The sequence below is a fragment of the Salvelinus alpinus genome, chromosome 8, assembly GCF_045679555.1.
Source record: "Salvelinus alpinus chromosome 8, SLU_Salpinus.1, whole genome shotgun sequence".
Taxonomy (NCBI): domain Eukaryota; kingdom Metazoa; phylum Chordata; class Actinopteri; order Salmoniformes; family Salmonidae; genus Salvelinus; species Salvelinus alpinus.
The window spans coordinates 31,572,749-31,599,198 of NC_092093.1; the positions used below are offsets into that span (position 1 = coordinate 31,572,749).

At 41.4% G+C, this 26,450-nt stretch overlaps 4 protein-coding genes across 7 annotated transcripts in view; 1 reads left to right on the forward strand and 3 right to left on the reverse strand.

The window, feature by feature from the left end:
* Positions 1–1,165: 1,165 nt before the first annotated feature.
* On the reverse strand, positions 1,166–6,247 carry ccdc25 (coiled-coil domain containing 25). 3 transcript variants are annotated; one of them, XM_071413471.1, is made up of 8 exons: positions 6,108–6,247; positions 5,683–5,730; positions 5,533–5,572; positions 3,662–3,789; positions 3,441–3,544; positions 2,112–2,314; positions 1,959–2,004; positions 1,166–1,822 (listed from the first exon to the last, which is right to left on the reverse strand). In XM_071413471.1, exons 1-8 carry the CDS (start codon positions 6,130–6,132, stop codon positions 1,793–1,795), a joined length of 624 nt encoding a protein of 207 aa, XP_071269572.1. In that variant the 5' UTR covers positions 6,133–6,247; the 3' UTR covers positions 1,166–1,792. The 3 variants fall into 3 exon arrangements, with proteins under 3 accessions (XP_071269572.1, XP_071269573.1, XP_071269574.1); XM_071413472.1 differs by having other exon boundaries at positions 6,104–6,243; XM_071413473.1 differs by having other exon boundaries at positions 5,842–6,108.
* Positions 6,246–10,727, forward strand: LOC139582950 (N-acetyltransferase ESCO2-like). Its single transcript, XM_071413468.1, has 11 exons — positions 6,246–6,458; positions 7,023–7,088; positions 7,204–8,101; positions 8,203–8,290; positions 8,387–8,426; positions 8,599–8,728; positions 8,849–8,980; positions 9,183–9,272; positions 9,424–9,567; positions 10,010–10,194; positions 10,389–10,727. The coding sequence occupies exons 2-11, from the start codon at positions 7,036–7,038 to the stop codon at positions 10,519–10,521; spliced, it is 1,893 nt and encodes a 630-aa protein (XP_071269569.1). The 5' UTR covers positions 6,246–6,458; positions 7,023–7,035; the 3' UTR covers positions 10,522–10,727.
* Positions 10,728–10,906: 179 nt separating this feature from the next.
* LOC139582951 (lymphokine-activated killer T-cell-originated protein kinase homolog) lies at positions 10,907–18,625 on the reverse strand. Of its 2 annotated transcripts, XM_071413470.1 has the most exons (6): positions 18,510–18,625; positions 18,111–18,301; positions 17,611–17,920; positions 17,017–17,146; positions 11,640–11,813; positions 10,907–11,504 (listed from the first exon to the last, which is right to left on the reverse strand). In XM_071413470.1, the coding sequence occupies exons 2-6, from the start codon at positions 18,287–18,289 to the stop codon at positions 11,275–11,277; spliced, it is 1,023 nt and encodes a 340-aa protein (XP_071269571.1). In that variant the 5' UTR covers positions 18,290–18,301; positions 18,510–18,625; the 3' UTR covers positions 10,907–11,274. The 2 variants fall into 2 exon arrangements, with proteins under 2 accessions (XP_071269571.1, XP_071269570.1); XM_071413469.1 differs by lacking the exon at positions 18,510–18,625 and having other exon boundaries at positions 18,111–18,313.
* A 4,708-nt stretch (positions 18,626–23,333) lies between these two features.
* The window catches only part of LOC139582953 (scavenger receptor class A member 5-like), a 49,288-nt gene continuing 46,171 nt past the window's right edge, over positions 23,334–26,450 (reverse strand). The window contains exon 9 of the mRNA XM_071413474.1: positions 23,334–25,341. Within this exon, the coding sequence (XP_071269575.1) occupies positions 25,208–25,341 (134 nt within the window). The 3' untranslated portion in view covers positions 23,334–25,207. The remainder of the gene's footprint in view (positions 25,342–26,450) is intronic.

The following is a 26,450-nucleotide window of genomic DNA, read 5'->3' on the forward strand; positions in this document are numbered from 1 at the left end:
TGCTGTTGTTCTGGGATTGATTTGCACTTTCCGCACCAAAGTATGTTCATCTCTAGGAGACAGAACGCGGCTTGTTCCTGAGCGGTATGATGGCTGCGTGGTCCCATGGTGTTTATACTTGCGTACTATTGTTTGTACAGATGAACGTGGTACCTTCAGGCATTTGGAAATTGCTCCCATAGATGAACCAGACTTGTGGAGGTCTACAATTTATTTTTCTGAGGTCTTGGCTGATTTCTTTAGATTTTCCCATGATGTCAAGCAGAGGCACTGAGTTTGAAGGTAGGCCTTGAAATTCATCCACAGATACCTCCAATTGACTCAAATTATGTCAATTAGCCTATCAGAAGCTTCTAAAGCCATGACATCATTTTCTGGAATTTTCCAAGCAGTTTAAAGGCACAGTCAACTGAAATTGTGATACAGTGAATTTAAGTGAAATAATCTATCTGTAAACAATTGTTGGAAAAATTAATTGTGTCATGCACAAAGTAGATGTCCTAACCAACTTGCCAAACCTATAGTTTGTTAACAAGAAATTTATGGAGTGGTTGAAAAACGAGTTTTAATGACTCCAGCCTAAGTGTATGTAAACTTCCGACTTCAACTGTACGCCATCCTGTCACTGAGAATAACCCACTTTTATTCATGTAGTGGGAGGCATATCACATGTAGTGAAACAAAGGCCTTTTCTTCTGCTTGTCACGGTTGTTTGGAGTGAAATTGTTTATGCAGATGTGAAATGAAATTCAAGTCTTCTTGGAGAATTAATTTGGACGCGCTCCTCATACCTTAACCTGCTCCACGCATTTCAGTCTGTGTGATGTGGACCAGAGGTCAGGCACAGCTGCTTCCCATCATACATACACAGCATTGAGAAATGAAGAGATGTCACGCTTTATACTGAAAATCCAGCATGTTAAACCCTAGCTCTGATCATGACCCAGGAAAGAGAAACCTGATCTGTTACCCTGACAAAAAGCACTTGGAATAGGTAGGGGAGAGAATTGTACCCATATGACTAATAAAGGACCAAGTAACTCAAACCATTCAAATGTCTCACTCTTCATTAGCAAAGCTATGTCAACATCTTTTCTAAATAATAACCTGGGCAATTACTCTACCTTCTGGGCAGTTCAATTTAAAACAAAAATGGAACTTTGCGTGGATAAACAAGGGGAATTTTATTAATAACGTCAGCGCTCTTTCGGGCTATTACAAAGAAACATTCAAGATAAAACTTATTTTGCATGGCCTCATGGGGACACAACTACTAGGCTCCAGTCTCTGGGCAGGACAAAGTCTGCACCATCGGCCAGGTAAATTATAATAGATGTAAAGTACATATTAATTTCACCCATAGCTAGACATACTGGTCAAGAGATCATATATTCATTCATATCATTAGGTCAACATGCACCAATTCTGAATTAGATCATACAGCGTGTAAGGAATAGCAGTCCCAAGACTAAATCCTTGACAGCACTTGTCTGAGGAATCTGGAATTGCCGTTACCCTCGTCAGTCAAGCAGAGGATGTAAAGTACAAGATACCAATGATGTTTGAATTTTTCCTTTGAAATTCAAGAAGCGTAGGGAAAACAAGCAGTTCACTATGGTCCTGAAATTGTACATAATTGGCACGAGTACTGTTCCAAAAATACAGTAGCAAGTTTATCGATCTATACACACAATGTCAAAGCACTGTCCGGTATAACAGTGTGTATAACAGTGCAATCCAACAATTTTTAATTTCAGGGGATGGTGTCTCTCCGATGTCCCATATTCTCCTTTTACATGAAGTCATCCGAATCATTTCCGTCCTGAAAAAGACTCCATTATCCATTTCTGACATAATGAATGGTCGTATTGCAACAAGTCATATAACCGATTAACAGGCCAGTCTATTTCTAAAAGAAACAGATTATAACTCTGTTCGGATTTTGTTAATCAACTCACCTCATTTGTTGTCATATTGTCACTCGTCATCAGCGAAGAATAACTTCTGTTTAGGAACAATTACTGTGTAAGTTCATATCATTCACATAAGTGACACATGGTGTTTTGGGATGCCAGTCAAACATAGATGATGTAGCTAGGGAGATAACTTACTTGAGCTCCTCCAGCTCTCTTTTCTTTTTTACGTCATCTTTCTCTTTCTTTTTCAGATCTTGTATCTGGGCCTTCTTCTCGTTTCTCTCCTCCCTGTCTCGAGACTCTTTCTCTGCTGCTAGATCAGGGTATCGCTCGTCCTTTGTTTTCTCCACCCTGTTCACTATCTCATTGACCTTTTTCTCTACTGCCACGACCTTCACCTACAAAACAGTTAACAAAACAGGTCTAAATGATCGTTTCATAGAAATGACCAAAACGTCACAATACGGTGCAGTGTTGGATTTGGCTGCTCCGCTAAAACCATTGACAACTATGTGCCGTTTTCAGAGGATTGTTAAATAAATACTATAACCATTTGGTTTTAATGTCATCACCTCTTGAAGAGCATAGTCAGAACTACACGTCCAATTATTCCACATTTAGCTCTATAATTAGACTTATACAGCATGTAACTGCATGCCTTTCATGATCAGTAAACATCAATTGACAATATATTTTCAGATATGTTAGGGTAGTCTATCCATTTGGCATGTAGCTAGCTACAACATGTGTCATTTAGCTTGCTTCATCAGAGATTAGGCTTTTGGAAAGAGCTTGACATCGGCAAATCCTCGTCCTGGTAAAGTTCTCAGTCGGACTACTGTCATCACCACTGCAAGTTAGCTTGTTAACTAACCATATTGACGTGATCTGTTATTAGCTAGCTAGCCAATTTGACATGGTCCATCAATCAATGTAGCCAATCATGTCTGTCAGCAGCAATTGTGATTTAACACTCTTAAAAACAATGTTGAAGAGAATAATTTGTATGTGCCCTGCTGTTTGACAGGCAGAGCACACAAATGAACCTAAACCACACATACTTGTCAGGTATAGTTCACTTTAATCGAATTAATGGAGGACAATATTGAGAGATATCATGAGTCTACCCTCAGGTATCTGAAATTACATGATCAATTGATGTTTACTGATCATGAAATCATGCAGTTACTTGCTGTATAACTCTGATGGCAGAGCTAAATGTGGAATAATTGGACATTTGTAGTTATGACTATGCTCTTCAAGAGGTGATGATATTAAAAACCAAATAGTTCAAATTTATTTAACAATCTCTTGAAAACGACACGCAGTTATCAATGGTTTTAGCAGAGCTGGGGGTCTCCTTGCAACCCAGCAGGCAAATCGAACGCTCTGCACCTTATTGTGACGTTTTATTGATAACAACCTATAGAAACAAAGAACATATGAACAATAAAAGCTGAGACACGTATAAAAGTGACAGATCGGAAAGTAACACGGATTCATTATGCCAGAGAGATCACTGACCTCCTTGTGTCGATGGAAACCTATTTGGCCTACATCCATGTCTCCTGTTTTCTTTAGGTTAGCCCATGGTGTGTAGACAACATTGATGTTGTTCATTTTACAACCTGTTAAGAGTAATTAAGAGTTAAAAGGCTATCACCAAGTTTCCTGGAATTGCTTGTGATATTGTATTAACTACTCTATTATTTGTATCAAACTCACCAGGAAACTCAATGTATTACCTTGGATGCTGTTGTTTTTCACAAGCTGTGCACAGTCAATCAAGACTTCCTTGGGAATATCCTCTATTGTCAGTCCCTTAGGCATTCGCAGGTACACATGGGCAGAAGAGAGTTTATCCACATGAAACCTGTGGACACAATTATGATATAATTATTACAACAGCCTTAAGGCACACATACTAAAATAATCAATGACATACAGTACCAGTCAAAAGTCTGGACACACCTACTCATTCAAGAGTTTCTTTATTTTTACTATTTTCTATTGTAGAATAATAGCGAAGACATCAAAACTATGAAATAACACATATGGAATCATGAAGTAACCAAAAAAAGTGTGAAACAAATAAAAAAATGGTTATATTTGAAATTCTTCAAAGTAGCCACCCTTTGCCTTGACAGCTCTGTACACTCTTGCCATTCTCTCAACCAGCTTCATGTGGTAGTCATCTGGAATGCATTTGAATTAACAAGTGTGCCTTGTTGAAAGTTAATTTGTGGAATTTCTTTCCTTCTTAATGCGTCTGAGCCAATCAGTTGTGTTGTGACAAGGTAGGGGTGGTATACAGAAGATAGCCCTATTTGGTAAAAGACCAAGTCCATATCATGGAAAGAACTGCTCAAATAAGCAAAGAGAAACGACAGTCCATCATTACTTTAAGACATGAAGGTCAGTCAATACGGAACATTTCAAGAACTTGAAAGTTTCTTCAAGTGCAGTCGCAAAAACCATCAATCGCTACGATGAAACTGGCTCACATGAGGACCGCCACAGGAAAGGCAGACCCAAAGTTACCTCTGCTGCAGAGGATAAGTTCATTCAAGTTACCAGCCTCAGTCATTGCAGCCCAAATAAATGTTTCACAGAGTTCAAGTAACAGCACATCTCAACATCTACTGTTCAGAGGAGACTGTGAATCAGGCCTTCGTGGTCAAATTGCTGCAAAGAAACCACTACTAAAGGACACCAATAATAAGAAGAGACTTGCTTAATCCAAGAAACGAGCAATGGATATTAGACTGGTGGAAATTTGTATTTTGGTCTGATGAGTCCAAATTTGAGATTTTTGGTTCCAACCGCTGTGTCTTTGTGAGATGCAGATTAGGTGAACGGATAATCTCCACATGTGTGGTTCCCACCGTGAAGCATGGAGGAGGAGGTGTGATGGTGCTTTGCTGGTGACACTGTCAGTGATTTATTTAGAATTCAAGGCACACTTAACCAGCATGGCTACCACAGCATTCTGGAGCAGAATGGACAATGACCCAACACACCTCCAGGCTGTGCAAGGGCTATTTGACCAAGAAGGAGATTGTTGGAGTGCTGCATCAGATGACCTGGCCTCCACAATCACCCGACCTCTACCCAATTGAGATGGTTTGGGATGAGTTGGACCACAGCGTGAAGGAAAAGCAGCCAACAAGTGCTCAGCATGTGGGAACTCCTTCAAGACTGTTGGATGGAAAAGCATTCCAGGTGAAGCTGGTTGAGAGAATGCCAAGAGTGTGCAAAGCGGTCATCAAGGGAAAGGGTGGCTACTTTTTTGGTTACTACATGATTCCATGTGTGTTATTTCATAGTTTATGTCTTCACTATTCTTCTACAATGTAGAAAATAGTAAAAAACAAATAAAAACCCTAGAATGAGTAGATGGGTCCAAACGTTTCACTGGTACTGTACATACTACCACAGCCCTATTAGCTGATATAGGACTACTGTATCTTTGCTTAGCTCTAGGTGCCACCATGTGGATATTTTTCAACACTGCATAGAGTAATGTATCAGACAAATGTTCAGACTCAATGGTCAAATCACAATAAGAGGCTCATGGTTTCAGTTATAAGCAGAGAGAGATATTTGAGTTTCTCACCAAATGTCTTCAGGCCATCCATATTTGATGAGATCTTCATCTAATTGTGAGAAAGAAGTTGACAGTTAGCTGGGTAGGCATCTTTAATGCCTCTAACAACATGAATCATGGTTTGTTAGACAACAACACTTTAAATGACCAGCTACCTACTTTCATATTTGTCTTTCCCCATGTAGATAGTGTAGGGAGGTGTAACAACTGTACAATAAAAAAACAAAGCAAAAGTTAATAGTTTTAGTTAGCTATATCAACAAGGCTTTGGGGCTAATTAAATATGAATAATATGATAATTTGCCTAGCTACACATACCTGTCCGTTCTCAGAATAGGACAATAACTCTGCCATCATCCACTCCACATGATTATTATTCCTAATTAAATGCCTAGCTTCATCTGCTGACCTGAATATGTCAACAAACATCCATGACGAATGACAACTCGTGATTATATTTGTCAAGAAAGTAGCTATCTAACGTAGCTATCTAACAAAATGATTCAAGAAGATTCTCTAGGCTAGCTAGTTCAGCTGCTAACTATGGGCGGGATAGCAAGCTAAAGAAAAGCTCACTTACTCACCGGCACTCGTGAAGTAAAACACCATCTTGCATAAATCGAAGAAACAGTTTTAAACTTTAGAAACAAAATATGAATGGAGTACTTTACACACTTGCCAAATAACTACATTTGCCTCATTACGAGATGATAACTGTGCTGACAGTCAATTTCGCATGGAAAGTTGACCCGGAAGTTGGCGGCGGTCACAAACCAACTGTTTCCGCTTAGGTTATGCTGCTCAACTTTTTTTTCAAAGTGGGACGCGCTCATATTGTCATTGGGCGCGCTGTTCAAAAACAGTCTGCACAGGAACCGCGGGGAAAACAAGCCACATTCCAGAACTTTGCTACACATTGGATCACTTCGGATTTGGTATGCATTTGTGAAGAACAATTTATTTGATCAAAGTTAGCTAACTGTTTAGATGGCATTTTACATTTTGTTTTGCCTGTCAGCTGTTTGTTTGCACCAAAACGTTGCAAGCTAAAATAGTTAGCTAGCTAACAAGCCAATAATCATTTCAACCACAATAATAACAACTTAGTTAAAGTTAGTTTTTATATTAGTAACTTTTTAGTGAAAAGTTGCCGGCATGTTTTATCACATAAAGGACATTCCCACAAACGTTTCGTTAACTTTGTATGCCACACAGTGTATTTGTGTCAGATCCATCCCGCCAATAATGATTCACTCAGACACTGAACTAACGTTAGTCAGCTGGCAAAGACTGCGCTGTCTACATAATACAACATTTATTTTCAAGATATTAACCTTTTCATGTTGAAAGGTTACCATTACGTTTGCATTGCAAGTATAGCTAGATATGCTAGCTAGCTGATTATGCGTGGTTAATTTAACTAATTACTGTAGCTATCTATTGATTATCCAATGCGGGGCCTAGCTAGTTAACATTAATACTTCTATTTATTCTTCCAGTGAAGTTACAAACATGATGCCCAATACTACAAGGAAGAGGAAGCACTCTTCAGTTGATTCTGACAGGTAAGTGACAAGATGTGTATTATGAAGTCATGTGTTAAATCAGTTACTAATCAATCATTCATGCATATAACATTGAGTAGGGCCTAACATCCGTATAATTCTCCTACATTTTTAGTAACTCAACCAAAAGGCCTGTTACAGATGGAGGATCTCCCCTAAACAGGAAGTCATCTCGGTTGCCCCAGTCTCCACTAAAGATATCAGTCAAACACCAGGAGAAAGAGAACTGCCCATCTCCCCAGAGATCCCCAGCTCCATCTCCCCTAAAGATTGCTCCGAAGAGAGGCTCTCCGTTCAAGGCTGCTGTGGTAACAGGGTCCTTCTATGGTAAACGCAAACCTTTGTACCTGACACCCCTGGAGAGGAAGATGCTGAATGAGACCAAATCACCCCCAAGGCTGACCAGTGTGGATCCTTATGGAATGCCGACCGCTGCTGAGAAGAAGAGGATGAAGATTAAAAGTACCAAGGCCAAAAAGGTGGCCACTGTACACGGAATGAAGACTGGCGTAACGGGAAACGTCAACTCCAAGTCAAGCCTGATCAATTCCTCAAAGCCTAAAGCACCCACCAGCACAGAGCAAGTGGAGCTGAAAAAAGGCATCATCTTGACCTTCGGCGGTTTAAAGCCTAAGCCTAAAATCTTCATTGGGGCTGCCTTTTTCAGCACAGGAAAAAAAACTGCCTCCATGTACAAAAAGTCTGCCCCGAAATCTACCAAGCCAGCTTTGAGATTTGAGAAAACAAAAGCAATGGTTCCTGCCTTAGAGGGAAAGCAAGAAAAAGTACAACAAGCCCCCTTTCCACATCGATGTGCTGTTGTAGTGAAGACACTGCAGGAAGAGCCAGAGTCAACGCTCAGTGTGCAGGATGTACCAAAGAGTCCAGAGTCACTCGAGGTCCTGTCACCCAGAGCTATAGCAGAGAAATACGGCATGACCAAGGAAGTCAGGATTGTGTTAAGCCGATCTCCGTCTCCCACATGTCCAGCATCCCCAGAAATAAACACTCGGGTAAGCTGTATATCACTGGAATAGCATTTAGCATAGGTCTCACTGTCTGTAAGCATAGTGTATCCGTACTACATTTAGGATATTGTTCTTTCTGTTTGTAGGAGGACTTTATCACAGATACAGGTTCTGAGGCAGTGTTTGATCTCAGTGATATCAGCCCATTAAACAGCATCACCAGTCCAGTCAAAGGTTGGTTGTTTATCGTTGGTCAATTAGCATAAATGTTTTTACTTAGTGTCTTAATTTTCATTCATGGTTTCTCTCTCCCCTTTATGGAATCCTCAGCTGATGCTGTGTATCCAATCTTTGGATCTGCATCAAAGAGGTAGGCAATAACACTTTTTTTATTATTTTTTTAGCTAGAATGGTTTACTGCCCTCCAGGGATGGTATTATTTTCGGTGTTGCACATGGACAAATAGTAGTAACTCCACACACTGTCAACAGGTGTGTATCGATGTATATATGCATTTATCACTTTCTCTTTTCTGCCTTTAGGCCCCAGAGCAAGGCAGCTCTGGACTCTCCAGTGAACTGCAGCACCCCCTCGGCCCTTAGTCACCCCCTTAGTGCCAGGAAGAAGAGGGAGACTAACAAACAGGCTGAGGCTGATGATCAACTCATCATCGTAAGTAAATCCTCTGGAAAGATGATGGATGGAAATATTTATGATGACCGTTGACTGCCTCTCACACTGTCACCTGTGAGCTTTGCTAATGCTCTATGTTCTGTTCTGTGTTTACCTCAGGATGCTGGCCAGAAGCAGTTTGGTGCCACCGTGTGTGGGTCCTGTGGCATGATCTACAGTGCAGACAGCCTGGAAGACAACTTCCAGCACACACAGTTCCACCAGAGTTTTCTGGACGGAATTAAGTTTGTGGTACGTATGCCTAGGCATTTCCTCCCTCTCACCGACGCGTACAAGTTGACCTAAGCATGTTGCTTTTAGAGTGGCTTCTTATTTATTTTTTTCACAAAAGCTTAGCCAAAACCGTTGATGTGGTTTAGCGAATAAAGTGAAACTGACCACTCACTCTTGATTTCTGACGGTTGCTTAATCAGTGTTTCCTTCTCGTCCCCAGGGCTGGAAGAAAGAGCGGGTGGTAGCAGAGTTCTGGGATGGAAAAATCATTCTGGTTCTACCTGATGATCCAAAATACGCTGTCAAAAAGGTTTATCAATCATATCAGTGCCTGGGTCTGAAATGGCACCCTATTCCCTTTATAGTGCACTACTTTAGGCCCATAGGGTGTGTTTATGCATTTGGTGTGAATGGAATCGTGAACGCACTTGTTCATGCTTAATGATGATTTTTTTGATCAGGCAGAAGATGTGAGGCGACTTGCTGACAACGAGTTGGGCTTCCAGCAAGTGTCCCTCCGCTGCCCCAGCCAGGCTAAAACCTACCTCTATGTGAACAGTGACAGGATGGTGGTCGGCTGCCTCATTGCCGAGCACATACGACAGGTAACTTCTCTCTCCTCCTGTGCTGCTAAACTTTTGCACTCTGCTCCGATGTGTAACTTAGTTTTTCAGGAATGGATCAGGAGTCTTTTACCACAATATGCTGATGTAAAGGCCTGTGATAATGTAAAAAAACATTTGGTGGTGTGCACGTGGAAGATGGTCTGCTTGATCAAGAAATGAACAAATATACGCTCAGTCAAATATGATTAATCGGACGTTAGCTTTTGCGGCCAGTGAAGGGGTGGTCATCACCTGGCTCATTACAGAGCGTGTACAACATGTAATTAACAAGGGTCTCCTTCAGAGGTAGAAAGGTAGCACGCTGGAGGTGATTGTCAGATCTTTGTTAACACTGGGTGTAGTTAGCGAGTGAATTGCTATCTTACAGGGGTATTTAGCTGAGTGACTGAGTGATTAGTCTATCTTGCCCTTTTGTTTCCAGGGCTTCAGAGTGCTGGAGCAGCCAGAGCAGACCAGGGACATGACCAGGGAGGACTTCATGGAGCACCACAGAGCCTGGTGCTGCTCTACCACGCCAGAAAGGGCCATCTGTGGGGTCAGCCGCATCTGGGTGTTCAGCCTGGCCCGGAGGAAGGGCATCGCCACACGCATGCTCGACACAGTCAGGTTAGGAAATTATTACAGGTTAGGTAGTGCAAACTTACTTTTGATTTGTTAAACCGAGATGTGAGGAGCACAACAATTAAAATCAGCCAAACAGGCATACTGGTTTGAGGGCCTATTTCAGGGATGTATAGCTAAATGGAAGATGCCATGTATGGCCATTTTTTTAAATCTGAATGTATTTCTGTCATTTTCAGAAACTCCTTCATGTATGGGGGCCACCTGACCAAGGAGGAAATAGCCTTCTCTGACCCCACCCCAGATGGCAAACTGTTCGCCACAAAGTACTGCGAGAAGCCTGCATTTATGGTCTACAATTTCATTGGGTGACTTAAAGCACAAGTTCAGACTTTTTTTTTTAATGCTTTGAGTTTGATCAATGTTTGCCCCTTTTTGAGGAGTTTAATTTAAATCAGAAAGTTGAAGGTTTGTTGAACATGCAAGTTATGGCTGTTGCAGTCAAATTCCGTTAGTGTTGAACTCAAGTATATTTTATTCTACAGCTTGTATATAGTTTTAATAAAATTTTACTGACACTTCAAAGCCCAACTTCTTGACATCATGCTCCATCAACACTAAATGTTTTTTTTCTCCCCAAAATACACCCATTTCACTAGTAGTTTGTCTGTAATATGACAGTTGTGCCACTGCTATTCACAGAAATGCAGTGGGACCTAAATATAAACAGTTAAAATAAAGAGTAGTATGGCAGAGCATCTGAGCAATTTATTTAATCACATGACTGACATTCATGACACTTTACAGCCTTAATGATCCAGCATAGAATGCATCTACACTACACATTCCATTTTAGATTATGCAGCACAAACCATGTAGGACACTACTAAAATGCTCAAGTATTAGTCAACTCTAGTTTAAACAACCGGAGAAAAAACATGCTTCTTTGAATTCCTTCTGTTTTCATAGCAGTATATTGAAATACAACATTTTATTTACAAGTTTCACCTGACAAAGGAGTACAGGCCTAGAGAAGAGTACAGGACAGAATAATACAATGATATTACAAAAGTCAAGGTTTCTGGACACCGGTCTAGTCATTACAGTATGGCTTGATGAGACTGGTCAGTCTATGACAATGACCTCACTATTTTTGTTGTCCGCCTGCATGTTGGACTCCAGAACCTGAACTATTTGGGTAGCTGAGGGGCGTTTCTGTGGATTCTCCTCCGTGCAGAGCCAGAAGAGCTCCACCATTCTCTGGTAGGCTCCCCCAAGACTGTCAGAGTCCAGCGCTGGCCGGGTGCCCAACTTCTCATAGTAGGCATCCTCATCAAAGTCGTCCATTGAATCATCTGAGAATATAACGTTTATACAATTATTTAAAACTATTGAGCAAATGATCTTGTACGGGACAGAAGTCTTACATAAATCCAAAACAAGTGAAATTGCCTTTAAAATGAGCTCTAGACATATAGAACTCTCCTTACCTCCCTCCTCCTCACTGTCCAAATTCTCCAGGTGAGGCATGGCCAGAGTCATCATCTCCCACAGGGTCAGTCCGTAGGCAAAGATGTCTGCCTTGTCTGTGATCACTCCTCCCTCCAGAGCTTCCTTGGGCTTCCACGGCTCAGTGCCAACATACTCTGCCTTGGGGTTACTCACTGAGAGAGGAGCAGAAACAGGAAGAGGTTTAAACATGTCATACAGTAATTAAAGCATTGGTTTTTAGGCTTACTGGGCATTGGTATATTTGACCAACAGTTTATTTCTGAGTATTGGTGGTTCTCAGAAAATCCAAAAGTAGAATTTAAAGATCTGAAAGTTGGGAACATATGTAAGAAACACTAAGAATAAAGATTTTTTAAATGTATTATTTCACCTTTATTTAACCAGGTAGGCTAGTTGAGAACAAGTTCTCATTTACAACTGCAACCTGGCCAAGATAAAGCAAAGCAGTTTGACACATTCAAAACAGAGTTACACATGGAATAGACAAACATACAGTCAATAATACAGTAGAAAAGTCTATATACAGTGTGTGCAAATGAGGTAGGATAAGGGAGGTAAGGCAATAAATAGGCCATGGTGGCGAAGTAATTACAATATAGCAATTAAAACGCTGGAATGGTAGATATACAGAAGATGAATGTGCAAGTAGAGATATTGGCCAGCCAACGAGAGCGTACAGGTCGCAGTGGTGGGTAGTATATGGGGCTTTGGTGACAAAACGGATGGCACTGATAGACTGCATCCAATTTGTTGAGTAGAGTGTTGGAGGCTATTTTGTAAATGACATCGCCGAAGTAGAGTATCGGTAGGGTGGTGAGTTTTACGAGGGTATGTTTGGCAGCATGAGTGAAGGATGCTTTGTTGCGAAATAGGAGGCCAATTCTAGATTTAATTTTGGATTGGAGATGCTTAATGTGAGCCTGGAAGGAGAGTTTAGTCTAACCAGACACCTAGGTATTTGTAGTTCTCCACATATTCTAAGTCAGAACCATCCAGAGTAGTGATGCTGGACGTGCGGGCAGCGATCGGTTGAAGAGCATGCATTTAGTTTTACTTGCATTTAAGAGCAGTTGGAGGCCACGGAAGGAGAGTTGTATGGCATTGAAGCTTGTCTGGAGGTTAGTTAACACAGTGTCCAAAGAAGGGCCAGAGGTATACCGAATGGTGTCGTCTGCGTAGAGGTAGATCAGAGAATACCAGCAGCAAGAGCGACATCATTGATGTATACAGAGAAGAGAGTCGGCCCGAGAATTGAACCCTGTGGCACCCCCATAGAGACTGCCAGAGGTCTGGACAACAGGCCCTCCGTTTTGACACACTAAACTCTATCAGAGAAGTCGTTGGTGAACCAGGCGAGGCAATCATTTGAGAAACCAAAGCTGTTGAGTCTGCCGATTAGAATGTAGTGATTGACAGTCGAAAGCCTTGGCCAGGTCGATGAATACGGCTGCACAGTAATGTCTTTTATCGATGGCGGTTATGATATCGTTTAGGACCTTGAGCGTGGCTGAGGTGCACCCATGACCAGCTCTGAAACCAGGTTGCATAGCGGAGAAGGTACGGTGGGATTCGAAATGGTCGGTAATCTGTTTGTTAACTTGGCTTTCGAAGACCTTAGAAAGGCAGGGTAGGATAGATATAGGTCTGTAGCAGTTTGGGTCTAGAGTGTCTCCCCCTTTGAAGAGGGGGATGACCGTGGCAGCTTTCCAATCTTTGGGAATCTCAAGACTACACGAAAGAGAGGTTGAACAGGCTAGTATTAGGGGTTGCAACAATTTCGGCAGATCATTTTAGAAAGCGAGGGTCCAGATTGTCTAGCCCGGCTGATGTGTAGGGGTCCAGATTTTGCAGCTCTTTCAGAAGATCAGCTATCTGGATTTGGGTGAAGGAGAAATGGGGGAGGCTTGGGCGAGTTGCTGTGGGGGGTGCAGGGCTGTTGTTCGGGGTAGGGGTAGCCAGGTGGAAAGCATGGCCAGCCGTAGAAAAATGCTTATTGAAATACTCAATTATAGTGGATTTATCGGTGGTGACAGTGTTTCCTAGCCTCAATGCAGTGGGCAGCTGGGAGGAGGTGCTCTCCAGATGAGGAATTGATGTGCTTAAAACCCCAATTATATAATACATTAAACTTTTTTTAAACCCTTTTTGTTCCTGCCCATGTTAATGTCTATAACTAATCACACACACATTGCTCAAAATATTTACCAAAAAAAGCATTAAAAAGTTACCATGACAGGATCGAAACTATTAGATACAAGTATCGATATGCAAACAAAGCTTTTCTGCATTTGGTTTGAGGTTAACAAAACTCTTATTGCATTTCACTTGACAGTTGAAATGATTCACTATTGTGTCTTGACATACAGTGGGGAGAACATATATTTGATACACTGCCGATTTTGCAGGTTTTCCTACTTACAAAGCATGTAGAGGTCTGTAATTTTTATCATAGGTACACTTCAACTGTGAGAGACGGAATCTAAAACAAAAATCCAGAAAATCACATTGTATGATTTTTAAGTAATTTATTTGCATTTTATTGCATGACATAAGTATTTGATCACCTACCAAACAGTAAGAATTCCAGCTCTCACAGACCTGTTAGTTTTTCTTTAAGAAGCCCTCCTGTTCTCCACTCATGACCTGTATTAACAACTAAGGCACGACAGGGGGTAGTGCGTACAGCCCAGTACATCACTGGGGCCAAGCTTCCTGCCATCCAGGACCTACAGCGGATTCGGAAAGTATTCAGAACCTTTGACTTTTTCCACATTTTGTTACATTATAGCCTCTGATTCAGAGCGGTTTGGTTAAATGCAGAAGACATTTCATTTGAAGGCATTCAGTTGTACAACTGACTAGGTATCCCCCTTTCCTTATTCTAAAATAGATTACATTGTTTTTTCCCCCTCATCAATCTACACACAATACCCCATAATGACGAAGCAAAAACAGGATTTTAGAAACCTTTGCAAATGTATTAAACTTTTTTTTTTTTTACTAATCACATTTACATAAGTATTCAGACCCTTTACTTAGTACTTTGTTGAAGCACCTTTGGCAGCGATTACAGCCTTGAGTCTTCTTGGGTATGATGCTACAAGCTTGGCACACCAGTATTTCTAGAGTTTCTCCCATTCTTCTCAAGCTCTGCCAAGTTGGATGGGGAGCATCGCTGCACAGATATTTTCAGGTCTCTCCAGAGATGTTTGATCGGGTTCAAGTCCGGGCCCTGGCTGGGCCACTCAAGGACATTCAGAGACTTGTCCCGAAGCCACTCCGGCGTTGTCTTTGCTGTGTGCTTAGGATCGTTGTCCTGTTGGAAGGTGAACCTTCGCCCCAGTCGGAGGTCCTGAGCCCTCTGGAGCAGGTTTCATCAAGGATCTCTCTCTACTTTGCTCCGTTCATCTTTCCCTTGATCCTGCAGCTGAAAAAAAATCCCCACAGCATGCTGCCACCACCACCATGCTTCACCGTAGGGATTGTGCCAGGTTTCCTCCAGACATGAGACTTGGCATTCAGGCCAAAGAGTTCAATTGTGGTTTCATCAGACCAGAGAATCTTGTTTCTCATTGTCAGAGTCTTTAGGTGCCTTTTGGCAAACTCCAAGTAGGCTGTCATGTGCCTTTTACTGAGGAGTAGTTTCCGTCTGGCCACTCTATCATAAAGGCCTGATTGGTGGAGTGCTGCAGAGATGGTTGTCCTTCTGGGAGGTTCTCCCGTCTCCACCAAGGAATTCTGGAGCTCTTTCAGAGTGACCATCGGGTTCTCTGTCACTTCCCTGACCAAGGCCCTTCTCCCCTGATTGCTCAGTTTGGCCGGACGGCCAGCTCTAGGAAGAGTCTTGGTGGTTCCAAACTACTTCCATTTAAGAAAGATGGAGGCCACTGTGTTCTTGGGGACCTTCAATGCTGCAGAAACGTTTTGGTACTCTTCCCCAGATCTGTGCCTCGACACAATCCTGTCTCGGAGCTCTACGGACAATTCCTTCGACCTCATGACTTGGTTTTTGCTCTGACATGCACTGTCAACTGTGGGACCTTATATAGACAGGTGTGTGCCTTTCCCAATTATGTCCAATCATTTGAATTTACCACAGGTGGACTCCAATCAAGTTGTAAAAAGATCAAGGATGATCAATGGAAACAGGATTCACCTGAGCTCAATTTCGAGTCACATAGCAAAGAGTCTGAATACTTATGTAAATAAGGCATTTCAGTTTTTTATGTTTAATACATTTGCAAACATTTCTAAAAACCTGTTTTTGCTTTGTCATTATGGGGTATTGTATGTCGATTGATGAGGAAGAAAAGTTAAGTAATCAATTTTAGAATAAGGCTGTAACGTAACAAAATGTGGAAAAAGTCAAGGAGTCTGAATACTTTGCGAATGCACCGTATATACTAGGTGGTGTCAGAGGAAGGCCCCCAAAAATGTTCAGGCTCCAGTCACCCCAGTCAGACTGTTCTCTCTACTACCGCACGGCAAGCGGTACCGGAGCGCCAAGTCTAGTACCAAAAGGCTCTTTAACAGCTTCTACCCCCAAGCCCTAAGACTGCTGAACAATTAATAAAATGGCCACCCGGACTATTTACATTGACACCCCCCCCTCTCTTATACACTGCTGCTACTCGCTGTTTATTATCTATGCATAGTCACTTTACCCCTACCTAATGCACATGTACTAATGACCTCGACTAACCAGTACCCCTGCACATTGACTCTGTACAGGTACCCCCTGTATATAGTCTCGTTATTGTTATTATATTGTTTTACATCATTTTTAAAACTTTAGGTTATTTTGTAAATATCTTCTTAACTATATTTCTTGAACTGCATTGTTGGTTAAGGGCTTGTAAGTAAACATGTCACGGTAAGGTCTACATCTGTTGTATTCGGTGCATGTGACAAATACAATTTGATGAATAAAATAGATTGTTTACATAGCAAACCACCTGCAGATGGTTTGTTACTCTATACCCGTCCCTACAGCATCCCTACTATGAATTGAAACGCTGTGTTCCAAGAAAGCATGATGTAACCACTGGGCATGTGTTCCATTAGGCTCGTGACATGAGTGCGCGCAACACTGTGAAAATCATCAACAGCTATGTTGCAAGAACAACAGATGTTTGGCATTACACCCCAAGACCTAAACTAAAGAGGGCTAGGAATGCATTTTGTTCAGGTCCTAATCAGTGTTTACATCCGGCTAATTTCTCAGGTTCACACTTTCTAAACAGAGACAGGTTGTCTAACAACAGCAACAGATGGAGAAAAGAGACCAAAATACCAAGTTCTGCCTATTTTACCAGTGTTTGAGTGTATGTATTGAGCTCAGATGGTGATATCTACCTTTCATATTCTCATCCAACTGCAAGGAGACTCCCACATCACAGATTTTGACAGTCTCAAAGTTTCCCTTGATGACAACATTGCAAGACTTCATGTCGCCATGTAGTAGCTTCTTCGTGTTGTGAAGGTACTGAAGGTGAAACAAATATACATTTCATGCGTTTCCTTAATAATCAAAGATTCCTATACTCAGCAATGATGCTGTTTAAAAACTGCTGCATAAAGCAACACCCCCTCAGGGGATTACAGAACATTTGAAATGCTAAACCTGAAATTGTTGATGTAATGACACTAATGGAGGAGAAACTCAAATACCCTTCATCACCACATATTATTCATGTCAGAGGATGATTGAGTAGGGGAAATGTAAAACAGCAATCTTTAATTACATTTGCTTACATGACCTCTCTGCCCCAAAGCATGAGAATAGAGCCAATCCATATCGATGAGCTGGATGATCACATCCAGTCTACACTACAGCACTCCTGGTATTACAGCTTTATGTTACAAGCAATATCTCCATTCCTCCCCCTGTAACCCATTCCAGATCAATACCAGGTGAAAACTGGATTCAAAAGATGAGTAGGATGTTACCTGTAGGCCACGCGCCACATGTAAGGCCACTTTGTCAATGGTGGCGGCTGGAAAAGCCTTCAGGCCCTCCTCTCTCCTCCTCTCTATCAGATCGTTCAGGGACTGCTCCCCACCATACTCCATGGCCAGGCACTTGGAGCCGTCCTTGGCAGTGGTGAAGGCACGGAATCCAACAATGTTTGGGTGGTGCAGGCCTTTCAGGATCTTTGCCTCGTCACGGAGTCTTCTCTGGTATACACCCACCTGTTTTGAGGCACATTTGCTGTTGATCTTTTTGACAGCCCATGGAGACTGGTTAAATGTACCAAGTCTGCAAAAGAGCACATAGGAACATGACATACCAACACCATAGGTAATACTGAGAAGCTAAATGACAGAATATACTGTAAAGAGATGTATAGGAAAGATATACCAATGATGTGTATTTAACATGTGGAAATATGTCTATAGTTGGCTGAGATTAAGGATGAATTACATAAAGGTTATCCCACAAAACAAACCTGTTCATGAGATAAACATTCACCCCAGTTCCACATCCCAGTTTCTTCATGAAAGGGGAGGCAGGGATAGTTATGGGGGTTCTAGGACTGGGTGCGCCATCAGAGAGAGGGCTTTTAATCTTGTCTGGTTTGCAGGGCGTCTTAAATGCATTCACATCACTGGCAATAGAAGAGTCCATTCTTTCATCGATCTGTGAACACATTAGACAGAGTCAAAGTACCTCAATGCTAGCAAAGCTGGCTGGCTAACTTCAATAACAGTCAGTAATCTATCGCAAGGACCCAAAGTTAGCGATCAACGACCTAATTTACTCAAGTGGGAATATTATTTTTTTACGTAACTAACGTTACAGCATAATGTAATAAAGGTTTATGAACAAATTCAGTGATTATTCTTACCAATATTTCTGTCTTGTATGTCTTGATCACAAAAGATGCAGTAGAAAAGGCGCCCAACTTTTAAAAATCCAAAATGTTTTCGTACGTCAAATACTGGCGCCCTAGAAGGACAAACTGCAATCTATCAAAATTACTGAAAAAAGCGTTTCTAAAATATGTAGCCTCCCAACTATCTGAAATACAGGTCAGGGGCATTAACACATTGTTTTGTGTATAATATAAAGTACTGGTGTAGCTAATGGTGTTTCTGGTTTGATTAAAACTATGTTTATGCTTGTAGAAAATATTTGTAAAGTAAAATACATTGATTACACCACCAGAGAGCAGACTTAGGCGCTAAATAGAAAGGAACGTTGTGTAGACATAGTACTGCATGCTGTTTAATCCTTGGTAAAAACAGATTTCAATAGGGACATACCTAATCAATTGTACAACTGAATGCATTCAATTGAAATGTGTCTTCTACATTTCAGAGTGGTGCCTTAATCAACATCTACGTCATCAGCGCCCAGGGAACAGTGGGTTCACTGCCTTGCTCAGAGCAACAGATGTTTACCTTGTCAGCTCAGGGATTCGATCCAGCAACCTTTCTGTTACTGGCACAACGCTCCTACCTGCCAGGCTACATGTAGTTTCCTCTCTTTCCTTCAACCTGATATAGCAGAAACAGAGTATAATATGAAGAACACAGTACCTTGGTTAGAAAACAAATGTTCAAATAAACCTCAGAGGGAAATTAGCAAAAAAATGTGTGCTTGCTACATGTTGTGGTTGGTTTTATAGAAAAGTAGAGTGTGTTCCTTGGTCAAACCCAAACCTCAGCATGGGCTCTGGTTGGGGAGAAGGAGCTGTCCCCGGCTCTGCTCAAATTGGGTAGATTTGGGGAAATCCACAATTTAATAATTTCATGCATGTTTTCAATGTCAAACATTGTTCTGTAGACATGGTTTATTTGTCCATTGTTTTACTTGAATAATCAACTGCATTTTGATCATGTATGGCTTATTGTTTAGCTTTACAGTATTTTGGATCATATTCAGTGTATATACAGTACCAGTCAAAAGTTTGGACACACCTACTCATTCAAGGGTTTTTCATTATTTGTACTATTGTCTACATTGTAGAATAATAGTGAATACATCAAAACTATGAAATAACACATGGAATCATGTAGTAACCAAAAAAGTGTTAAACAAATCAAAATATGTTTGAGATTCTTCAAAATAGCCACCCTTTGCCTTGATGGCAGCTTGCACATTCATGGCATTCTCTCAACCAGCTTTATGAGGTAGTCACCTGGAATGCATTTCAATTAACAGGTGTGCCTTGTCAAAAGTTCATTTGTGGAATTTCTTTCCTTCTTAATGCGTTTGAGCCAATCAGTTGTGTTGTGACAAGGTGGTATATAGAAGACAACCCTTTTTGGTAAAAGACCAAGTCCATATTATGGCAAGAACTGCTCAAATAAGCAAAGAGAAAAAACAGTCCATCATTACTTTAAGACATGAAGGTCAGTCACTACGGAATATTTCAAGAACTTTGAAAGTTTCTTCAAGTGCAGTCGCAAAAACCATGAAGCGCTATGATGAAACTGGCTCTCATGAGGACCGCCACAGGAATGGAAAACCCAGGGTTACCTCTGCTGCAGAGGATAAGTTCGTTAGAGTTACCAGCCTCAGAAATTGCATTTCAAGTAACAGACACATCTCAACATCAACTGTTCAGAGGAGACTGCGTGAATCAGGCCTCATGGTCGGATTGCTGCAAAGAAACCACTATGCTAAATGATACCAATAAGAAGAGAAATTTGCTTTGACCAAGAAACACGAGCAATCGACATTAGACCAGTAGAAATCTGTCCTTTGGTCTGATGAGTCCAAATTTTAGATTTATGGTTCCAACCGCTGTGTCTTTGTGAGACACAGAGTAGGTGAATGGATCATCTCTGCATGTGTGATTGCCACCGTGAAGCATGGAGGAGGAGGTGTGATGGTGCTTTGCTGGTGACACTGTTAGTGGTGTATTTAGAATTCAAGGCACACTTAACCAGCATGGCTACCACAGCATTCTGCAGTGATACGCCATCCATCTGGTTTGCGCTTAGTGGGATGATCATTTGTTTTTCAACAGGACAATGACCCAACACACCTCCAGGCTGTGTAAGGGCTATTTTACCAAGATGGAATGCTGCTTCAGATGACCTGAACCTCCAAAATCACCCGACCTCAACCCAATTGAGATGGTTTGGGATGAGTTGGACTGCAGAGTGAAGGAAAAGTAGCCAACAAGTGCTCAACATATGTGGGAACTCCTTCAAGACTGTTGGAAAAGCATTCCTCATGAAGCTGGTTGAGAGAATGCCAAGAGTGTGCAAAGCTGTCATCAAGGCAAAGGGTGGCTACTTTGAAGAATCTAAAATATTTTTTGGGTTACTACATGATTCCATAGTTTGATGTCTTCACTATCATTCTACAATGTAGAAAATAGTACAAACAAAGTAAAACCCTTGAATGAGTAGGTGTGTCCAAACTTTTGACTGGTACTGTATATTAATCAATTCTGTAGCTATACTCGGTCTCAACCTTTAAGTCTTTACTGAAGACTCATCTCTTCAGTAGGTCATATGATTGAGTGTAGTCTGGCCCAGGAGTGTGAAGGTGAACGGAAAGGCTCTGGAGCAACGAACCGCACTTGCTGTCTCTGCCTGGCCGGTTCCCCTCTCTCCACTGGGATTCTCTGCCTCTAACCCTATTACAGGGGCTGAGTCTCTGGCTTACTGGTGCTCTTCCATGCCGTCTCTAGGAGGGATGCGTCACTTGAGTGGGTTGAGTCACTGGCATGATCTTCCTGTCTGGGTTGGCGCCCCCTCTTGGGTTGTGCCGTGGCGGAGATCATTGTGGGCTATACTCGGCCTTGTCTCAGGATGGTAAGTTGGTGGTTGAAGATATCCCTCTAGTGGTGTGGGGGCTGTGCTTTGGCAAAGTGGGTGGGGTTATATCCTATCTCAGCGTCCAGTATTTATGCTGCAGTAGTTTGGGTCTCGGGGGGCTAGGGTCATTCTGTTATATCTAGAGTACTTCTCCTGTCTTATCCGGTGTCCTGTGTGAATTTAAGTATGCTCTCTCTAATTCTCTCTTTCTTTCTTTCTCTCGGAGGACCTGAGCCCTAGCACCATGCCTCAGGACTACCTGGCATGATGACTCCTTGCTGTCCCCAGTCCACCTGGCCGTGCTGCTGCTCCAGTTTCAACTGTTCTGCCTGCGGCTATGGAACCCTGACCTGTTCACCGGACGTGCAACCTGTCCCAGACCTGCTGTTTTCAACTCTCTAGAGAAAGCAGGAGCAGTAGAGATACTCTTAATGATCGGCTATGAAAAGCCAACTGACATTTACTCCTGAGGTGCTGACTTGTTGCACCCTCGACAACTACTGTGATTATTATTATTTGACCATGCTGGTCATTTATGAACATTTGAACATCTTGGCCATTTTCTGTTATAATCTCCACCCGGCACAGCCAGAAGAGGACTGGCCACCCCTCATAGCCTGGTTCCTCTCTAGGTTTCTTCCTAGGTTTTGGCCTTTCTAGGGAGTTTTTCCTAGCCACTGTGCTTCTACACCTGCATTGCTTGCTGTTTGGGGTTTTAGGCTGGGTTTCTGTACAGCACTTTGAGATATCAGCTGATTTAAGAAGGGCTTTATAAATACATTTGATTTGATTTGATATGGACATGTTGACAGAATGTGTGTTCCAACAGCAGCATCTCAGCAGCATCTTCATCTGAACATTCAATCATTCATCCTCCCAGACACAGGAGACAGAAGATTGTTCAGGAAATCCAGGCCAACAGCCACCGATAACTCTCTCTAGTTTACAATAGCAAACAGCTTTGTCAAATCTCAAGGGAGGACTCTTTCTTATAGAACTTATCCTGTCCAGAATACACATGGGCACATGGGGGAGTTCAGGAGGGCTCTGGGGAAGCTTACACTTCTAGCAGTACTGATTACTGGAACTGCTCTTTCTCTCGCTGAGTTCTGTGACGTGACCCTAAACTGCTCTGAACAATGTAGTTTCTTTTTATAAATGGACTGAAGAGGTATAGTTATTGAGCCCACTACCCCTTGCACAAAATCTCTATAAATGGTTGCACTGTTATTTCAAACCCTTCTTACAGAGCTGACTCAATGTGACAGTCATGGATGTTAATGTCAGAGAGAGGTCCTCTGGGAACTATAGAGGATAATGGAGTCCAACGGTTCCTGTGTCCATCTGTGAATTCCCCTGAATTATCGCATCAGAAATATTGTACTCGGTCATACCTCAAATAAAATACTTGTTGTTTGTCTGCGTTTGACATAAAACTGAGGGTAGAAAATAATTTGAGACAGTTCCAGATGCTAAGGACTTTTCACAATGGGAGTGTATGAAACAGATTAACCCAAACATTTCAAAATGGAAAATTAAATATGTTCTATTACCTTCCAAAGAAATGTTTCCTCCAATAAAAGTTCAAACATTGATAAGAAGCATCTTTCCCTCAGCCGTAATTCAGGGTCTTTGTTCTCCTTAGGCTCACCATACGCTGAGGTGATCAGGTGATTCTCCAGCAATCATTTCTATTTTCGTCCTTCATGTGGAACCACTTTTAAGGTAATTGCTTCTCAGTTGTCAAACCAGAGATGATATACCCAACTTCCTCTATCCCTCCTCACCTGTTCTATTGATGTACTGTATCTAGGGTATGGGCTAGGATTACTTAGCTTTCAACTGAACTGCCTCAACCATTTTCATCTTAATCAGAAAATAATCAAGTCCACATGTATAAACAAATGTTTTTTTTATTATTTCCATGGTACATGAACAATTAAAAAATCTGAAAAATCTAGTAAAAAGTATTGTCTAATGGACATATGAAATATTCTTGTGACATATTCACTGTATTTATTTATCTATTTCATACTACTTCAGGTATTGTTGTCTGGGTGTTATGACCAGCACAATCGATAAGCAGATATTTACATTCCTCAGCAGTCCCTTTGTCCAATAAAAGTGGTGATTAGGGCCACAGTATAACCAAGTATAACCATAGTATAACAAATCAACCAATCTCGACATCACATAGCAATCATACCATCCTGGCATTTGATAATATGCTCCTGAAGTGGGAACCTGGGTTTGTGGTCCCTATTATACAAAGCAAATGTGTGCAGTCTGCTCCCTTAAATGTATGTGAAAAAGCATTGCATGACAGTGATTCATTTCCAGCACAGTTGAAAATCCATGCAAGAATAACCTCTGTTATGTTCACAGACTAACTGCACCCTGGTTGAATATTTGAGACAGGATTATAATAGAGATGATCACGTACTGTTGGAATATCTATTTCTACAAAACCAGAATAAATGTTTTGTATGAAAATATTTTAGGTAGAAAACATTTTTTCTCCTTTCTTTTCTGTTGAAAGACCTTTCCCAAGAGGGAAGCATGATCAGTCTGAGTGAAAATATATAGAGATTGTAAGGTATTCTCCTTGGCTGTCGGCTTAGAAAACGAGTGCATTGCAACACCTCTATAGCACTTGTCTCCGCTTGAACCTAAGTTGATAAAAGTGTGTACCATTTCTGAGGGGAGCTGCTCCACTGCTCCAGATGAAATACTGAGATAGTCCAGATTCATGAGTCTGAGAGTGGATCAAACCTAGTCCTCAGGACCTTCAGACATTTCATTGTTTATTCCAAATCAATATTTGGCAAGGGATCATCTACAGAAATATTTTTCTTACAGCCATCATATCATGTCAACACGTGATTTACATGTGAAAGTATCTTACATCAGGGGTTGGTTTTGTTTATTTCACACAATAATACATATTTCCCTGTTTCATTTCCTGTGAGAAACCTCAATTCATTGTGCATGTTTTACCATTTCACTTTATTTTCCCCAAACAGTAACTTGCCCTCTTAGGCTGTAATTTGTCTTACTCGTCGTTAGAGTCATGGTTTCCATACATAAACCAAGCATCAATCTTCAAACCGCCCATGCAATTATCGATGAAGAGGGTGACATTTTTGGATGCGCTCTAACAAAAAAAACTGTTGACGGGAGAAGCAAAAACGAGAGAGAGAGAGAGAGAGAGAGAGAGAGACTTATCTACCTCACTTGCTTTGGCAATGTTAACACATGTTTCCCATGCCAATAAAGCCCCTTGAATTGAATTGAATTGAGAGACTCTCGTTCATGATGATAAAAAACAATGCTTGGCTCTACAGGCAGAAATAGTAAAATTGTCAGACACAAACCAATAAATCGTACTAGGGCCAAGTCATACATCCATTTAAAATGGCATCTCTTCCCCTTTCTTTTCTTTGCAATCGCTTTATCTATCAAAAACTTCGACAAACATTTGTGACTGACCATTTTTTAAGTTGGTCCATTTTTGGCACTGAATCTAGTTCAGCTAAGAAGTATCTGCTATTGATAAACCTACTTTACATGAACAATAGCCATCCAAGAGGCCCTAAGGGGTCTGAAATCAAAGCATGTTTGCACATAACTGTCAACTCAGTTGCCCACAGCGGTGGGTGGGTGTAGGACAGCAGGACACAGCTCCTCTGCTCTACGTCACGCTGCCTGTCAACTGCAACTAATCTCAGCAGTTTGTAACTGAACTCGGTGGGGGTTCAAATGGTGGGTGTTAGGTGTTGCATGTCACCCCCGCATCCTCCACGTGCCCACAGTTTGTCTTACCCCAGCCTGAGAACTTGCACTGGTGAATGGTGTCCTCGTTCCCAACGCAGGCCACATCATCCATCCAGATGAGCCCAGTACCTAGAGAGAGAGAGAGAGAGAGAGAGAGAGAGAGAGAGAGAGAGAGAGAGAGAGAGAGAGAGAGAGAGAGAGAGAGAGAGAGAGAGATATAGCTCATCTCTTGGCAGTAGCACTGTAGACTACTTTATCACTGACCTCAACCCAGAGTCTCTCAGAGCGTTCACAGTCAGCCCACTGACACCCCTATCAGACCACAGCAAAATCACAGTCTACTTGAACAGAGCAATACTCAATCATGAGGCATCAAAGCCAAAGGAACTGAGTAACATTAAGAAATGCTATAGATGGAAGGAATGCAGTTTGGAAACCTACCAAAAAACAATTAGGCAACAGCAAATTCAATCCCTTTTAGACAACTTCCTGGGTAAAATGTTCCACTGCAATAGTGAAGGTGTAAACTTGGCAGTAGAAAATCTTAACAGTATATTTGACCTCTCAGCTTCCCTATCAAATCTAAAAATCTCAAATAGAAAACCGAAGAAAATGAACAACAATGACAAATGGTTTGATAAAGAATGCAAAAATCTAAGAAATAAATTGAGGAACCTGTCCAACCAAAAACATAGAGACCCGGAAAACCTGAGTCTACGCCTTCACTATGGCGAATCACTAAAACAATACAGAAATACACTACGGAAAAAGAAGGAACAGCACGTCAGAAATCAGCTCAATGTAATTGAAGACTCCATAGACTCTAACCAATTCTGGGAAAATTGGAAAACACTAAACAAACAACAACACGAAGAATTATCTATCCAAAATGGAGATGTATGGGTAAACCACTTCTCCAATCTTTTTGGCTCTATAACAAAGAATAAAGAACAAAAACATATACATGATCAAATACAAATCCTAGAATCAACTATTAAAGACTACCAGAACCCATTGGATTCTCCAATTACCTTGAATGAGTTACAGGACAAAATAAAAACCCTCAAACCCAAAAAGGCCTGTGGTGTTGATGGTATCCTTAATGAAATGATCAAATATACAGACAACAAATTCCAATTGGCTATACTAAAACTCTTTAACATCGTCCTTAGCTCTGGCATCTTCCCCAATATTTGGAACCAAGGACTGATCACCCCAATCCACAAAAGTGGAGACAA